General features: G+C 35.7%; 2 protein-coding genes and 1 long non-coding RNA gene across 3 annotated transcripts in view; 2 read left to right on the forward strand and 1 right to left on the reverse strand.

The window, feature by feature from the left end:
* The window catches only part of LOC105270910 (prostasin), a 5,826-nt gene extending 4,549 nt beyond the window's left edge, over nt 1–1,277 (forward strand). The window contains exons 5-7 of the mRNA XM_011312145.1: nt 95–455; nt 532–789; nt 892–1,277. Of these exons, the coding sequence (XP_011310447.1) occupies nt 95–455; nt 532–789; nt 892–1,038 (766 nt within the window). The 3' untranslated portion in view covers nt 1,039–1,277. The remainder of the gene's footprint in view (nt 1–94; nt 456–531; nt 790–891) is intronic.
* Nucleotides 1,278–1,932: 655 nt separating this feature from the next.
* On the forward strand, nt 1,933–3,836 carry LOC105270911 (serine protease SP24D-like; the record flags this gene model as incomplete). The annotated part of the gene is given in 5 exon segments (XM_011312146.1): nt 1,933–2,027; nt 2,246–2,269; nt 2,271–2,562; nt 2,776–3,033; nt 3,608–3,836. Coding segments are annotated over 5 exon segments (816 nt in total), but the record flags the coding sequence as incomplete, so codon positions are not given.
* A 7,353-nt stretch (nt 3,837–11,189) lies between these two features.
* Nucleotides 11,190–12,894, reverse strand: LOC105270902 (uncharacterized). The gene is made up of 3 exons (XR_892606.1): nt 12,803–12,894; nt 12,588–12,737; nt 11,190–11,959 (listed from the first exon to the last, which is right to left on the reverse strand). It is a non-coding gene; the product is annotated as an uncharacterized lncRNA (long non-coding RNA).
* Between the last annotated feature and the right edge of the window lie 6,208 nt (nt 12,895–19,102).

Raw genomic sequence — 19,102 nt, forward strand, 5'->3', positions numbered from 1 at the left:
TTAATCTTTTCATGAAATTATTAATTCAATTCAATTCGATATAGACGTAGATATAGCCTAATCACTATTGTGTATTTTCACCTGTTAATTACTGACGTGATCTTGTTGATACAGGGGGATATGCCGGGCCTCCATCGAGGATCATCAAGGGTCAGCATGTCACTAAGGGAGAGCTTCCCTATCACGTGCAGCTGCGAAAATCCGATGCTTATTTATGCGGAGGAAGCATCCTCGATGCCACCCACATCCTGACTGCAGCGCACTGTGTAGTCTCTGATACTGAAGGAGTCAATAAACCTGAGGAAATTGAAGTAATCGTGGGCTCTCTCTTCATTGATTCAAGAACCATCCAAAATGAAAATGCCTTCGCTGTTTCCGAAATCACTTATCATCAGGACTATAATCCCGCGACTGTTCGGAATGTCCACCATTTAGCTGACATCGCTGTTCTGAAGGTGAAGACTGTCAGGATTTAATTTGATCAATTGTTGTATGACTGATGTTAATTATTCTTGAGATTATACTTTACAGTTGGAGAAACCTATTTCCTTCAATCGTTATCGCGCCCCGATTAATCTACCAAGGAAAGAACCACCTTCTGGTGCATCAGTTGTCGCCAGCGGATGGGGAGTCACCTATCATGATGGCAAGAACAGCAGAAGTCCAAACTGGTTACAGAAATTGAAGATGAAGATTGTCAGCCTGGATGACTGTAAAGCAGCTTATCCTGGTGGCGCGAGTGAAGGACATATTTGTGCTTTAGGAGCTCCAGGATCCGCTGTTTGTTTTGTGAGTCCTTCAACTTTCACATTTTTACTACTTCCAGTCTTTCTACTAGATCATGTTAATCCAAGTTATTTCTTTGGTTCGTTATGATCTTTCTTTTTTTAGGGCGATAGTGGCGGTCCGTTGGCTTACAACAACGAAGTCATTGGTGTTGTTTCTTGGGGCAGTGGATGCATCCAAAGAAGTCCAGACGTATTCACAAGTGTGGTATATTATAGTGACTGGATTAAATGGGCCATGAAATATCACTGAATATAACAATTTTTAAAACATCCATTGGTTTTTTATTTTATTGAATCTCTTCAAAACCCCAGAGGGTATCATCTGAAGCTTGCAGAAATGAAGCTTTAGATGGAAAGGGTTGGGATCTGAAGTCCGCATGTACTATCTATCGAACGTGAACTTCAAAGTATTTAAAAGTCTTTGAAAACGAAAATAAAACCGCAGTCGTTTTCTTCTGAAAATCAAAACGTTGATAGAGATATATTTTTGATTTATGAAAAATTATGGTTTTTATGAGTGCTGTGTTGGTAAATCGAGTGAATAAAATGTTTCAATTTACCAAAACGTGGATTTAGTCATGGAATGTGGCGACCTATATTCAAGGTTTCCATATACAGCAAAGTCAGCATCGCAACGACGCCGATCTGACGACAATCACTCGTTAATTTAACACAAAAATCAGTCTCTTCATACCGATTGAAAGTGTCGCACAAAAGGGTGAACACAAATTCTCTTGCGGTCGACCCAAAATCACTTTATATTGCCGCCTATCACCCTTTACACAAGATCTTAATCTCTCGAGCATCTGAAAAAAAAAACAGAATATTTCAGTGAATTAAACACTATGAATTAGAATGGGCTTAATTAATGTGATGCGTTGATGAAGCATATCTCATAAATTAATCGATTAAACTTCTGTTCCGAATGAATAAAAAAAGAAAAAAGTGTTTTACTGTCACATAAATTGCTGACCAATTGTATTCGACAGGAGGAATTGTCAGTTTCTAGGAAATGAAAACATTTTAATGCGCGGAGTGTCATTGCAGTTGTGAATTGATGAGCTTAATGGATAATTGAAGTTAAAAATGAAAACAGTAGCAAGGTGTATATAAGACTAGATGATGGCTGATGCAACTATCATAACTTTTGGGTCTGAAGACTTCAAGTCGCATCGGAGCCGAAAATGTTATCCCAGAATGTTCAATTGCTGATATTATCTTTGGCTACTTGTGTTTTCGGTAAGCTAACAAAACACGGATTTTTTTTATTATAATAATAAAGAAATGAGATAAGACCAACGCAGATTACGTGTCTTTTCCGTAATTCCGTAGCGAAATGTGATTGTAGAAAATTTAACGGAACTGTCGCGTAATTTTTATCGAAAGCCACGGAATTTTTCTGTGACATTCCGTTATTTTTTATAAATAATTATCAGCGTGTACGTAATTGTCATCAGTGGGGCACGCAAAGCCTCCGAGCAAAATCGTCAATGGACAAAATGCGTTGACGGGAGAGTTTCCGCATCAGGTGTCTCTTCAAACCAGGAAGCGACACATCTGTGGAGGAAGCATCATCGATGCTACGCACATCTTGACTGCTGCTCATTGTGTTCTGAATGATAATGGCAGTGTGACACAGGGAATTGATGTGGTTACAGGAACTCTTGATTCATTGAACCGAACTGTTGATAATGTCTTCATGGTTTCACGGATTAGTTATCACACGAGATATTCCCCGAAAGACAACTGGAGAAATGATATTGCAATTATAACGGTAAATACCCAAAAGTTCTGGATACATTCAATTTTTTAAATTAATTTCTTTAATATTATTTGAAGCTTTTAAAAATCGTTCAGATTATATTGCTGTGGTACATGAAAAAGAGAATAATTTATTAATTTCTTTTTAAACGTTGATTGAATTAATTGCCGACGCATTTTTTGCTGAAGCCATCACGAAAGATCAATCGATTTGGTGGATTTCCAGTTACGGAAGCCAATTCCTTATAACGAGTATCAAAGACCCATCAATCTACCAACGAGCAATGTACCTCCTGGTGCGCGTGTTGTGGCAAGTGGTTGGGGTGCGGAGGTATACTTGGGTGACAAAACCAGGGGTGTTCGATACCTCCAAAAGCTACCGATGAGTGTTCTTGGTGTTCATCAATGCCAGAAAATTTTGGGGACTAGGATTCAGTATCAACAGATCTGCGTTGCGAGTGCTGCAACAACTGGGGTTTGTCTTGTAAGTATTTGATTTCATTATATTTATTTTTGAGGACGAGAGCCAAATCGGAGTAAGGATCTGCATCAGGACATCAGGCAGTGGAAGGATATAGCCTCCCGGGCAAAAAAACAACAACAAATTTTCAAAAAAATTTTAGACAACTTTTCAGATTTTTCTTTTTTTGAAACAAAAAAAATCTGGAAGCAAAGAAATCGTATTTTTGGAAAATCTTTTGAGAAATCTTTGGAAAATTTGTTACAGAAATTTTTTTTTCTCTCACGTTTTTCATTTTTCAATATTCTCCAAAAAAAAAACGCCATCTAAATAATAAAAAAAATTTTGGTATTCAACTTTATGAAAAAATTTTCAAAATATTTCCCAAAAATAAAATTGTTTTGTCTTCCATTTTTTTTTCGGTTTCACAAAAAAAAAAAAAAATATTCGGCAAAGTTCCAGAAATTTTTTGAAAATTTCGAAAAAATATTCCGATTACATTTTTTACCCGGGCTTGTCAGAATTTTCCCGGATCCGGAATTTCTGAAAAAATGAAAGAATTGAGTCATTACATTTTATTTACCCCCACCAATTACAGGGTGATAGCGGCGGCCCATTGACCTATGGGGACACAATCGTTGGAATAGCTTCCTGGGTTATTCCCTGCGGCACTGGATATCCAGACGTCTACACTCGTGTCTACGAATACCTTTCATGGATCCAACGAGTCCTCCAGGAGAAGTAATTATAACATTAACCTTGGATTTCAAATGTACCCCGTATTTTCAATTATGACCTAAGGAATATACTCCCACCAGTGATTTACATGCCTCCAGTGATATTTTTTAATTTTTATCCTCAAATTTTCCGATCGTTCATATCCATCACCTCTAATGAGTCATACGCTTTTTATTCCCGAAAACATATTTCTGGTTTGAGAGCTGAAAAGGATGTCTGTACAATAATTTTCATCGAACGTCGCAAATCATTTACCAATGAATACTCGACGTTTTAAAAATGGGATAAAATATCGTGCGGGATATTTCTCGCATTTTCGTATCACACTGACATAATTCCAATGAAAAATGAACAGTTCATTCATCATAGTAAATTTACGGGGTTGATCAACATAATTTCTGGAAATTTTTGGGAAGTACTTGAAATTGCAAAATTTTTGGCCATTGAAAATTGAATATCCCTTAAAATAATTCATAGAAACTCTAGATTTCTATTCAATTTTTTAATACCAATGAAGAAGAGTCACGCCATTTCAGCCCTGACTTATCAATTGATTAATCATTAAATGCAATTTGTCATGTTGAAAGTTCTGGATTTTTTTCGCGAGAAATACCTAATAAATAAAGAAATAATTAAATATTCACGAAATTTCAATTCTCCTTCTAATAGTGTATTCCATTTAGATCATTGGCATCTGAATACACAGGATAGAACGATCAATCATTTCAAGTTTTTATTCACAAAAATATCAATTTGAATAACGACACATGTAATATTTCTGCATATCAGTTCGACCTGAATATAAATTCGATCGATTGAGACTCCGAAATATCAGTTAGTTCTTCAACATGTTGGTATCTGTGCTTTTTCTCTTCGGCGTTGCCATTGAAGGTACCTCCGCAGTTCCTAAAAAACATAAACAACCCCCAAAGTATTATTATTATTGATCTCGATTTATTTAAAAAATCTTGATTAATCGTGGATGTATTCGTACTTTTACAATAAATTATACTCACTCAGTTTTCTGCTTGAACGTAAATTCAATTCAATCTTATTTACATCAAGTAGAGATTCCGAATTGAATGAAGAATTTGTTTCCATGAAGAGCGTATTTGTAGTTTAGTGAATTTCTAGGTGCTTACGGCAAGGCGCCTAGCAAAATCATCAAGGGTGGTGAGGCAACACAGGGCGAATTTCCTTATCAAGTTTCCCTGAAAAATGTTGATAAACACATATGTGGTGGCGCAATAATCAGCAATCGTCATATCCTCACAGCAGCTCATTGCATCGCGGCTGAACACCGATTCTCTGATATGATTGTGGTAACTGGAACCAATTCCTTGGAACTTGGAGCTGGAGGCCAATTCCATCGCGTCCAAAATTTTGTTATTCATCCAGAATTCGTGCAGCAGAGCCAAACGAATGCTGGAGAGCACGACATCGCTGTCATCTCGGTAAAATACTGTAATATACATGAACAAAATCATCATTTAATCTTTTTTTTTTATTCAAATCCGAAATTAAGGAGCCAATAGCGTCTCGTCTTGATTAAGGATGCAGAAACCTAAATATAATTATCACAGAGTTATGAATTATATTATCTCTCCGGAAATGATTCATTCACATTATCACACAATTATCCTTTTTTTCTTTTTTTTTTGCTGAAGAACTGTAATTTTTTCTTTGTGATCATTAACCGTGATTTTATCATCAGCTGAGGAATGAAATCGTGGAGAACGATTTGCAGAGGAGAATTGCTCTCCCAACCAAAGATATTTCCCATGGAGTGACAGCTATCGTGTCAGGATTTGGCCGGACTGGACCAAACGAAAAATTATCGAAGGTCCTAAAGAAAGCACTAATCCTTCTTCTGAGTGCACAAGAGTGTCTTGAGAAAGGTACTCGCAAGTTGCGGACAAATATTTGCGGATTCAGTCCCTCCAGCGGCGGCACTTGCAAAGTATGTACAAAAAAAATTGACACTAATTATGCCTTCATTCATCATGTTTATAGACCTGTTGATTTGATTCCTGCTAAAAGATAGGGTATAAATGATAGGGTATCAATTAAAATTCATTCACGATTTTTTTCATTTTTCCGTTTTTTTTTTTTCAAAATCAATTTTTTTTTCAATTCGCGGATTTCCATTTTCCTTTCATTCTCCTGAAAGTCAGCTGCTTGATTTTCTATCTATTTTAGTTTTCTGTATTGATTATCAATTTATTATTTAAATGATCGGAAAAATGATCAACATTTGAAGTTCATAATCGCAAAAAGTGTGAGACTTGTTGAAAAATCCATTTTCTATTCGTCTTTTTTGTGGTTCTTTTAGGGAGACAGTGGTGGTCCTCTGGTATATAATAACGAAATCATTGGAGTTTCGGCAACTGCAGGACCATGTGGATTTCCCGAAGTGTATACAAAAGTTTACAGTCATCTCGATTTCATCCATTCTGCCATGAGTACGATTTAAAATTCTCAGTTCGAAGACAATAAGGAGTACGACGCGCATTATGATTCAATTCGTCAGCCACAATACTTTCCTTCAGTACTTATGACATAAACGACTATTAATGTTCGGGAATTTTCCAATAACCTCTATTGCCATTCCGCCAACGTGATCTATCTGTACGACGCATCGTTAGTGGAACGTGGAAGTGACAATAGTGGACAGCACACACGCGGGGGAATCCCAAATAATCTTGACAGTTATAGATTGTTTACTCTTCGGTGGGGGCGATAACGTTTCATATATGGGACAACATCATTAATTTTAATTTGGGTAATTTAAGTTTGGCACTTGGTAATAAATGAGTCAAGGTAATCATATCGATACTGTTAGAAATTTATTGAAATTTCATCGCGATGTTATTTAAATGTTTAATAATACGAATTTGAATTAAATTTCTATTGATTTCTGGGAAACCCCTAAGTATAAAATTCATTCTTTCTCTCTTAGTTTTTATATTTCCGTCTCTGGGAAGATGGTTTATGGTTTTATTCTCACATCTCTTCTATTTGACCCTTTCAGTGATTGCGTATCACTTCCTGTCGATCTACTCCTTCTCTACTTGCAAAAACCAGAAAGACCAGGCATTTCCGCTCAATATTTGTCTTCCTAGTGTTTATCACTCCGGTATTTGCGCTATGTAACTTTACATTATGTTTCATCACTCTTCCTGTTATGACTTCTCAGTCGACCATTTGCTTTTCGCTTTAAGGCGAGAGCGAAGGCCTATTTATGATGGATGACACAATCTCAAGGAATTTCAGAGCATGAAAATCGAGGAGGCAGTCATTGAAATTGAAAAATTTTAAATTTTCAAAAAAGTATCAGGGGAGCATGAAAATCTAGGAGGTATTCGCTGAAATTTGAAAAATTAAAAATTTTCAAAAAAGTTTCAGGAGAGCATGCAAATCGAGGAGGTATTCACTGAAATTGGAAAATTATAAATTTTCAAAAAAGTATTAGGGGAGCATGCAAATCGAGGAGGTATTCACTGAAATTGAAAAATTATAAATTTTCAAAAAAGTATTAGGGGAGCATGAAAAACGAGGAGGTATTCACTGAAATTTGAAATTTTTCGAAAAGTATCCGGGGAGCATGAAAATCAAGGAGGTATTCATTGAAATTGAAAAATTAAAAATTTTCAAAAAAGTATCAGGGAAGCATGCAAATCGAGGAGGTATTCACTGAAATTAAAAAATTATAAATTTTCAAAAAAGTATCTGGGGAGCATGAAAATCAAGGAGGTATTCATTGAAATTGAAAAATTAAAAATTTTCAAAAAAATATCAGGGGAGCATGCAAATCGAGGAGGTATTCACTGAAATTGAAAAATTAAAAATTTTCAAAAAAGTATCAGGGGAGCATGAAAAACGAGGAGGTATTCACTGAAATTTGAAATTTTTCGGAAAGTATTAGGGGAGCATAAAAATCACGGAAGTATTCATTGAAATTGAAAAATTTTAAATTTTCAGAAAATAAAACTCACCGAATCGACGGTTCCCTCTGACAGCGGGACTGCTACTGAGGCAGTTACAGAGTCGGCAGACGGGTAGACACCCCACCATTGGGTGCAGCCCCCACTTTCTCTTGGGGTGTGGTACTCCCCCATAACTGAGCCGCTCATTGGGGGTTTGAGTGACCCCCCCGTCATAGAGTCGGCAGATGGGTAGACACCCCACCTCACCCCAAGAGAAAGAGGGGGATGCACCCAATGGTGGGGTGTCTACCCGTCTGCCGACTCGGTAAATGCCTCAGTCGCAGTCCCGCTGTCAAAGGGACCAGTCGACTGGATGAATTTTATTTTCAGAAAATTAAAAATTTTTCGATTTCAGTGAATACCTCCTTGATTTCCATGCTCCCCTGATACTTTTATAAAAATTTTGAATTTTCAAATTTCAATGAATACCTTCCCGATTTTAAAGCTCCTCTGATACTTTTTCAAAAAATTTTAAATTTCAAATTTTGGTGAATATCTCCTCGATTTTCATGATCCCTTGATACTTTTTCAAAAATTTTACATTTTCAAATTTTGGTGAATACCTCCTCGGTTTTCATGATCCCCTGATACTTTTTCAAAAATTTCGAATTTTCAAATTTCAGTGAATACCTCCTCGATTTTCATGCTCCCCTGATACTTTTCGAAAAATTTCGAAATTTCAAATTTCAGTGAATACCTCCTCGATTTCCATGCTCCCCTGATACTTTTCGAAAAATTTTTCATTTTTTAATTTCAATGACTATCAATTTCGTAACACATAAAATAAAATTCACCCAGTTGACTGGTCCCCCTGACACCGGGACTGCTCCTGAGGCAGTTACCCTTTACCAGTTCCTGGGGTCACTCAAACCCCCAGAACTCAGCCTCTACTTCAGTGGAAGAAACCTGGAATTCTACCTAGGCTACTCTATTTATTTTCTCTGGTGACAAATCATGGACCATGAGGATGTTTGATGCTGAGTGGTGAATGATTCCAGGTAAGATGAACAACTTTATTCCCGCATTTCAATCCTTCACGATGATTGATAACAAAGGAAATGAAAATTTATCTCTGCGTTGAGTACTATAATTATTTATCGCGTAATGAAGAAATCTTTGGGTGGTTTACTTCGTTTACTTTTTCGTCTCTCTCCTTTTTGTTTGCTGTATATATTTTTATAATATCATTTTGAAATAATAGTTCAGCCGGCACTTTTATCACTCGACTCCAGGTCGCTCGCTCACTCTGTACCCACGTGCGTTCATTAGAACCGGAATTTCTTGTAATTACTGTTCTTGGGAATCAATGGAGGAGCGTACACTGTTGAGAATAATTGAGTCCGATGATTGTTTTCTGGAGTGTCATTTTCTTCGATCGGGGCGAGAGGAATCGGTAGAAAAAATTGCAATCAATAGAATTTCATCAATTAAATTTTTTTTATGGAGAGAAATGATTGATTTTCTATTACTCAACTCGAGAATATATTTCAATAAATTTTTTAATATCCTTTAATAAATTAAAATCAAAGGAATTCCTTCAAGATTATTTGAAAATTACTGAAATTCTAGAAATAACATGAATTTTTAATGAATGAAGGATTTTTTCTAAAAAATCTCTCAAATATCAACTAATCATAAATATTATAATCTCATGAATATTTAATTGAAAAATACTTGAGAGAAAACTGATGATCAATTTTTGTAACGAAAGATCAATTAATTATCGATCGATCGATATCGATATATCTAGTTTATTAATTCGATATCTCAGGTTGAGTGAGACAGAAATGAATCTCAGGTTAGTGTGTCCTAAATCACTCGAGCTCACGATTACCGTACCTATGTAATTACCCCAGTGAATTATCATTACTCATCATTGAAGTGTACGTGAGCCGTCTGGAAAGCTTGTGAAAAGGCACCAGTGTGTTGGTGGTGGTGTTGAATGTCATTGACCTTCTTCACTTTCATTCATACCGATTGTAAAAAATAACTCAAAAAATTATTTCATCAATTCAAGCGTTATGCTGAGGTCTCGGACTCCACCGAACCTTGGACATTTTCTCATGCCCCGCGAATTAGCGGGTTGGAAAAAAATATATATTAACCACACAGTGAGTTTTCTATTCTCGTTATCCAATTCACCTCTGGAAAATTGATACTCTTCGAAATAGTGAAATACGAGCTGGTGAGATTTGATTTATTGGCGCCTGGTTTGGCTCATCCTCATGATCGCACGGGCTTGGGATTATGAACCGATCGAAATCTTCGGCAATCGATCAATAATGAATCTGATGCATTAGCGATATCCGGTTTTTCGTTGCTCCTTTCAATAAAAAACGTTACAACCTTTCTCGAATCATTTTATGCATTTTTATTTACTTGGTTAAATAATTTAAAAATTCATTTTTGTGTTGGAAATAATTGCTGGAAGGCTGTTATTTTTTCGGTGGATAGTCCACGTCATTTATTTATTTTAATGAAAGCGGAATTTTCCGAGTTTTTTTAACCGACAATTGAAATATTTTAGGAGTATTCAACGAAGATTGATTAATTTTTTCTAATTAATGTAAAATTTTGAGTTGCCATTGATTTTTTTGGTAAAAATTCAAATAGTCGATGATGAAATTTGTGACATTAGGAAAAAGTCTCGGTAAGGGCAGTTTTCCGGAAGCCATAGGCTTTTTTTTATTATCAAAATCTGTGAGATAATAAAAAAATGTTGAAATCCGGTGTGAATTAAACTCTGGAGTGATTGCCCTTCGCGAAATGATAAGAAAAATATGCGGAGAAATCGGGTGACTTTCCTCCTCGTCCCAAGGCTATCCGAAGAATTTAATAATTTTTTTTTTTCCTCCCCAGAAGCTATCTCAGTAGCGATAACCACCTGAAAGCCATCTAGTTAATCCGGCTCTCAGGATGACTCTAAAACCGATCGCCAGCGGCATTGCTGCCGATGATCGTTGCACGCCGCCGGGACCAGTTGTAATTAATAGTTTATAGCCCCGGTTTAAAGAATTATCATTCATAATCGTGCATAAATGCGTGACAGGAATATTCTTCGGTTGGGGTCGGCAGCTGAAAATTCATGCGCCTCACACTGCATATGGCCGATATATCGGAGATACTTCTATGGTGGCACTCACATTATAATCTGTCGGTTCGCTATTCACTATCGAGATATTGCCATTGAAACCACGCGAAACTCGTCTTATCTTATCAGAGATTTCTCGGAATCCTCCAGCCAATTGATTTTTTATTTTACTGTAATTATTATGTTCACACACTGTTAAGGTTTATTGTCACGATTTGAAATTGCTTGAGAGAATATCATAATAAATTATACTTAAAGGAGCGGAAAAAAAATTCAAGATATATTTTCGAAATATAAGTTGGATATATTTTTAATGTAATTCCAGCAAAAAATATCTCAGCTACAATTTCTTAGAAATTCTCTAGAATACATATTTCTCGGGATTGAATGGAGTTCATAGACAAATAAATTTTTATCTGAGTGAAGATATTTAACACTTTGGTATGCGCACGACAATTTTCATCCTGTCAATGCGTACATGGAGTACAAAACGTGCCAACCCAAAACGTGTTCGTTTCAGGCGCCTCCGTTGTATTTTAATGCGCATACCAAAGGTGCCCACGATTATCATTCCCCATGGGGACGGTATCTAGAGAACACGAGAAATAACGTGGAGGAGGAATGAATGAAGAAATGAAAGAAACGAATGAAAGAAGAAAAAAAAAACGCGTGGAATAAAAGGACCAAGACCAATCAATGTACGCCTACTGTGCGTGATCTATCCGATTATCTCCCCTTAAATTTTTTTTATTTCTCAATTTGTTTTCATCATCTCGTCCATTAATACCTCATTTTGTATTCAACCATGGTCTAGACAAAATTCAAACGCGAGACAATTTATTGCTCATGCTTTTTGGCAAAACGAAAATTCGTCATGTTAAATATTTAACTGTATTTTATTTTCAGCGTGGACGTCAATTTATTTTCCTGATGACTCTTTTTAAATCCATTTGACACATACGTCTTGGAAAATAAAGCCAGTCTGAAGGACGCAGGAGTGAGACTGAATTGCATAGCCATAATAGCATTAGTAACATATTAATATATGCAAAACACTCTTGCCATACCCTCCGGGTGATATCCTCGCCCATTTGTATATAAACCGTGAATATCCCCAACACTGGCTTCATCAATCCTGCGAAAATAAAAATAAATAGGGGGAAAAAATAATAAATGATATGAGGAGGGAGAAAAATATGAATGAAGGTATTATAGGTAGGGTAGAAGGAGACATCAAACGTCCTTTGGCGATTATAATCCGCCCAACGGTTGTGTTAGTTTGCGGATTAAAGTCGACAGGACAATTTATACGATTCACGCGTCAAGCATATGGCAAATCGAATTAAACTAGTGGGTCGGCTAATTAATTATTCAGCTGGACTTTACGAGATATCTGGGTAGAGATGGGAGGATTCAATGATTCTGGTGAAGAAGATGATTTGAGTGGAAGCTGAGGATGACAATGGACTTTGCAAGCTTGGAATTTTCTGCCTGCGGAAAATTAATCTGAAAAAATATTAACGTGGAATAACGTTTAATAAAAAATATATTCGATGAATAAAATTTATAACAACTATTCAACATATTCAATTCATTCATTTATGCTTTTCCATTCTATAATGAGAGGAGTAATTAATTCATTGAGATCAGTTAATGAAATTTAATTTCTAAAGTAAATTTAATTTTTTTAATACAGAAAAACGAGAAATGGTAAAATAATAATTGAGTAAAGTATAATAATTTTTTCATGCCAATTCCTTTACCATTTTCTATAAGTGTCGGTCACAGGGAATTTAGGTTCAAACATAAATTCATATTAAGCAATAGAACTGAATGCAAGTTGGCGCCATCTCTTCAATCACTCCGACTATTGTCTCGACCATAAGGAAATTTAATTTGCCATTCGTGGTTGGCTAAAAGTCATTGAAAATGATTGAGATTTAATCTTCGGTTTTACGATTTTTTAATGCATTCGCACCTGCGTATGTGCGCCACAGCTCGACGAGTTCTTTCGGTTTTACGATAATTTTTGCCTCTTCATTTTCACTGACTATTTCACTTTCACAATGGAATCGAGGTAATGCAAAGTGTTTAATTTGTAATGCATGAGTTTTACCGTCGTAAGACCCTGTTGCTGATCAATGTGTCAACGATGTCACGCAATGACAACAGACAATTGCTCAATTACTTGCCTATTGCCTCTATTTTCCGGTGGTATTTGGAGGTTAATTTTCGATTACTCAGTCATGAAGACATCGAGGATTTTATCAATTGCTTATCACCCAAACAAATGGAAATCTTTTTCAAGTGTTCTGACGTTTTTCCATGCATTTACACTAAATTCATCGCTTACGAATTACAGCACCCAAATTATTGAATTTTTTATTCTAATTTTGGTAATTCTGTTGTGACTACATTCCCGCAGACGCGCTGAGTCAACAGTCCGAACTCAGTAGAGTTGTAAACAAAGAACGGTTGAGTGTTAATTTTCTTATTGTGTTTCAGGTTGAATTTCGACACTTTGGATGTGTTTTCTCGCCTGGTGCAATTCTTCTTCGTATCGTGAAATGTGGAGAAGTGTCAGTTAGTGAAGTGATCTATTCAGTGAAGTGATCTATCCAGTGAAGTGATTTATCCAGTGAAGTGAATTCATTCGTGACATGTGAGAGTGAAAATATGTGACAATGGACATCGCCAGGGAACACGGGAGCACCAGCTAAACCCATAGCCTGTCACTTCACGCTATATCGGTGAGTAAAAGTGTCGTATCAGTAGTTTATTTACAATATTACATTGAGAGAAATTTATATTTTCGATACATGTACGGAAAAGTGTTTTGGAAGACTGGTGGTAGAAAATTACACCTCGCTACAGGGAAAACGTATTTTTGCTCAAATTATTCAAGCTGAAAAAATGAAATTCATAAGTAAATGATTGATCACGAGACTCCCGTTTTCGTAGGTTTTCAGGATAATTATTTTCTCTCTTTTTCATTGAGTTAATATCCTGCATGCTCATTTGAATAACAATTGAATAAATCTGAAAAAACAAAAAAATTCAGTGATTCTCAATTTTTACATTTTTCATTTTTCAATATTTATATACGATTTCGAAAAGATTTTGATTTTTCATTCCATTAATTCTGGAGTGAAAATAGAATTTTCCCACATTAATTTTTCACTGGCAAAAAATATTTTCATTATTGAAAAAAAAATGACTTTCATTGGTGCACTGTAACTGGCTCGACTTTTAACTCATCTCGGTACTTCTTTGATGAAATGCGCTTTTAATTTACCGGCAATAATACTAAAAACATTTAACGCGAATCTTCGACGCGTTGGATCATCAAGCAGAATTCCATTAAACGTTCGTTTTACTTGGCAACTCTTAATTTCTTTTATTTTAGTTTATCTGCCATCCTCGTTTACTTTTTTATTTCAATTATTTTTCATTTTCTTTGACGCCTTAGCGTTGCCACTCTCGACACCAGAAGTACCAGAGTAAAGGCCTCTGCGTACTCTCTCATTTCGTCTCGGGGTGACTTTAAATGAAATCTGGTTTACGACCTCCGGGCTATTGGTGGAGAGAAGGGGATAACGATTAACGCATTGCACGCGACCGTCTGATTTTTTTTAAATTAACGGATGTGTCAGGAGTAATTATTTTGGTTTCGTTTCGAGGTGGCAATAAGTTGGATCACGTCGAACTTCTCTATTTTATTGACCCTTTGCCACTACTTTCCCTATAATTATGGAATAAACCGCTTTCATGAAATTTTTGCTTCTCAGTTTTCCCTCAATTACAGCTGCGAGATGCCGCTCATTTTTAAAAACGTCTTTTCGATCTTATGCAGTCACGATCAATCAGCTCAAGTCGCTAATGCAAATGATTAATGCTTTTCCAACGACGTTGATATCTTAAAAAAATCTTACAAATAAAAATTAATCCATCGTTAAAAAATCATTGCCACTCGGAGTTTGTTGACATTGCCTTTCCATTTTTCTGCTCATCATTCCTGAAATACTTCTCAATATTTTTTATTCTAAAAATGATTATATTTTTGCCCTGAAAAATGAAATATTGCCAGTGAAAATGACTAACTGTAAATTTTATGTAAATAACATTTTTGAAAATTGATTGAAATGTGAAAAATTGGAACGCGAATATTGTTGGATTTTTAATGGATTAAAAATTCATATAAATGGATGTATTTCTCCTTTAAATGTGAAACTCCATAGAAAAAAATAGACTTTTTATGGACAATATTTCATACGATTGCAAAATAAGATAAATTTTGCCATAAAATTTTCTCCGTCTGACATCTCACCAACGAACAGTTAGAATCACGAATACATAGAATTGAGATATTTTTCCAACGGATAATAAATCTCTTTCCTCTACGCGTGCTATTTTGCGACCCATTGACAGTTTGAAAATCTCAATTGTTCTAACCATTGAAAGTTCTCTGAATTGTTACAATTGAAAAATGCAAAGAATAGTCTGAATACTTTTGCTAATCTCTTCCATCAATCGATAATATCGTAACCCGATAAAACGATCCACCTATTTTCCTTTGTCGGATGATATTTGACGTGCCATCAAATTCCATCCACCCCTGACATTTTACTCCACGATTATTCACGGTGAGAAATGGCACTCCATGAAAATATCCCGGTACATCAGTCCCCTGTGAAAGTCTAATCTACAGTATTAATCCCCTCATTCGATTCCGTTTCACTTATTTCACTCCATTCATCCACTTTTTTTCATCCAATCAGCAAAAAAAAACCAATTCGTAGATGCGTCAATGATGCCCTCAAGAATTCCTCATCCTTTTGCCCGTTTACATATTTTTTTTTCTCTCGATGCTTTCATTCGCAAGAGAGTTGAGTATTTTTTTTCTGAACCCATTGATGGTTTAAATGAATGACCCGTCAATCCAAAAAGTTGCTCTTCAGGTTCAAACTCAGTCTTGACAGTTGGCGTGGGCTGACAGCTCTCTCCCCAGAACTGAATGCAAAATTATTTACAATTATTTTATCAACTCGTTCAATCTACCTTAATGGCTGGATAATTATTCAATTTTCTTTTATTCGAGTGGAGGGATTTTTTAATGGAAGGAAGTGAATTTTTTTCACGAAGACATTACGAATACTTTGAATTTTCCGGGAATTCATTGGATATCCTTAATATCCGATAAATTTAAATAATGATACACACGCATGATCAACCATTAACGTTTCTCTCAACTATCTTGGTATTAATAAATACATAAGTATGTGAGATTCTTCGGGAAAATGTATTAATTTTAGATAAGAAGCAAGTAGTGTATCTTCTTTCAGCACTGGTATTTACGACCTTTTGAAAAAGGAGAACGGCACAAGTGCCGTACTCAGTACAAATGTGTGCAGAGAAGAATGATAGAATACATTAAATATTTTTGGGTCAAGCCAGTGATCAACTTTTCCAAAATCTTATCATTTTTTTTCCACTTCATCAATTACGCGGTTAGAAATTTCTTGGATTTTTTTAAAATTTACACAATGTCATCTGAATCTTCAATTATATGAGATCAATTATAAAAATTCACGAAGTTATAATCGTCCAATTATTTTCCTCGATTTCTTCCACGAAACAAAAAACATTGCATTATTTTCCATCAATCAAATCAAAGCTTTGAGAGAAATTCGCTAAAAGATGTTACCACTAACATTAACACCATTTTACCAACAGTATTTACTACAAGAAAATTTACTTAGCATTACCATAATCTTGTGGAAGTATTTACATAGGTTTACTGGGGAGAAGTAAATATGTTTGGGAGAATAAATCTGTTCTATCGGTGTTGAAAATTTGAGAAAGACAAAAGCCACGATGTCTCTAGAGCTTGACCGGAGAGAGATATCTCTCTGTACTTCACATTGCTTTGGTTTATAACCGCATTACTGGGGGCTGGTTTAAAGTAAGGATTATATGCAATGGTAGTAGTAGGGTGTACCTTGCCCAAGTGAACGGAGTTAGCTTGTCAGTTCTTCCGAGACCATAGACTCGAGCCATCCTTGGAGAATATCTCCAGTCGTTCTATCCCTGATCAATACCAAAAATCCGTCGACTCCCTAAAATTCATGAAAAAATGAATAACTGACAGTTGAATCGTTTAAAAAAATTGTTAAATAACATTTGTTGATCTGAAAAATAAAAATTCATTTAGTGATGGAATTAATGAACGGACAATTGTTTAATCTGTGCAGATGGTGGGTAACGTGAAAGTGCAAGTGCAACGTCTGCCTGATCGACTCCTCCGGTGAGTACTCCAGCATTATATAAATACCTTATTTCATTTTTTTTTTTTTTTTGAAGTTTCAATTGACATTTCGATGGCAATGCGAGATGCCTCTTCTGGCATGACGAGGCCATTTGCGCTTTTACTTTCTTCCAAAGCGTTCGTAACACGTTGTGAATCGGTTTATGGTGGGAATATTATTCCCTTGGTGGATTAATCGTTATCGTGCTGATGTACCTGGAATAATAAATGGATAGGAAGTGAATGAAAATGTGTTTGGGGGTATAGGGATTGTCGTTTGTCATTCAATTATTCATCGGATTATGAATTGTTGGGGGGTAATGTATGTTGCGCAAAATGGTGGAGAATGGAGACACATTTACTTTCGTTCCCAAAGACATTCCTGGCGAGACCTGGGGATTATTCCTTTGACCGAGGAAGTGTCGCTCAGGTCTTGGGTCAGGTGCGAGCTATTAATTAGTGAGTGGATAGCGGTCCTCGCAATCTTATCCTTCAATTTTACAACTAAAAGACTTTTCTCTAAGTCTTGTTGGAATTTTACTAATTATTATTTTCTTCTCGATTGTTGCTTCATGCACTTCAAATATGATGAATTTCCTTTTTATTTCTTCAATTTGAATATCTATCATATATCCAGATACTCTGATATTCCATTGTGATTGGCCAATGATTCGCGTGAAATTAGCTGTGAAAAAATGGCGGGAATGTTTGAAATTTGAACGGTGCAAATCGTTTATGGCTTCATAATTTTGAGTTTTACTCAGTTAATCAAAATATTCAGCCGAGATTTGTAATTATTGACTTTTTGCTTCTCAGATTGGTCATAAAAAATAAATTCCTCGGGATTTGTAACTTCGGAATTCGACGTGCTCCTCATTCCAATTGAACAAGGTCAATGATTGTGCCAGATTGAACAATTAAACTGACATTTAACAAAATCAACAGAGAATATTACGTAACAAGGCCTCGTCCTTGCGAGAGTTTATTGTGCTAAATGGTCACTTCAATAAAGACTTTCGCCGATTATTGCGCCATCAGTCCGTTCCCACAGAGCGTATCTCCATTTTCTCTCCCTCGAGTCATTTCTTTTGAAATTCCCGCTATTTTTTACACATTGATAGAATTTTTTATGGCAATTTTTTTATTGTAATTAATGACTCGAATCATATTGAGAGGTTATAACATCCTACGCTTCCTGGGAGCGTAGGCCACACACGTGCGTGGGTGATTTGTAAGGATATTCCAATAGGATAACCGTAAGATAGACGCCACCACTCTTGGTATTGGCTTTTAAAAACATTTTAGTGGCCTTTTCTCGCGCCAATTAAAAAGCCACCATTATTCCCCGCACTCCATTTTCTCATGATAATTTTCAGTAGTCACTGGTGCTTCAAAATTATCAAATACTTTCGGATAGATTCGTTGCCTGGGAACGATTGTATCGAATTTTACAGGTCGAAATTTTCAAATCAGATATACTGAAGTCAACATAATGTTTTGCCTTGACCTACCCCCACCACATCAATTTTACATATAAACTCGTGTTCCCCACTCTCTTCCAATTTTCTTAAATTTTTAAGATCAATAATGAAATTTTAATTGAAGTTGAATTTAAACTGAAATCTCAAGAAATTTTCACTACTGTCCAAATTTTTCTGATTCACCAAAAAGAGTGATTATAAATAAATTCAATTTTCGTGGTATTTTTTTAAACAGTCCTTCAAATTTTGAAAAAACTGTCAAATCTCCTTTTTTTGCTTTCGATGGCGGCAAACTTTAGTGATGGAAAAATCTTCTTCTTTATGGGAATTTATTTGGATTATTCGAGCTAGTCATCTAGGAGAGGAGTAATGAGCATTTCATTTGATCATTACAATTTTAATCAGAGTTCGGATATTTAGATATTTTTATTGGTTGGAATTCGATGGCTGGGAGAAGAGTGAATCCGTGATTGGGTGCAGGGATTTAGAAAGT

The sequence above is a fragment of the Fopius arisanus genome, unplaced genomic scaffold, assembly GCF_000806365.1.
Source record: "Fopius arisanus strain USDA-PBARC FA_bdor unplaced genomic scaffold, ASM80636v1 scaffold00096, whole genome shotgun sequence".
NCBI lineage: Eukaryota > Metazoa > Arthropoda > Insecta > Hymenoptera > Braconidae > Fopius > Fopius arisanus.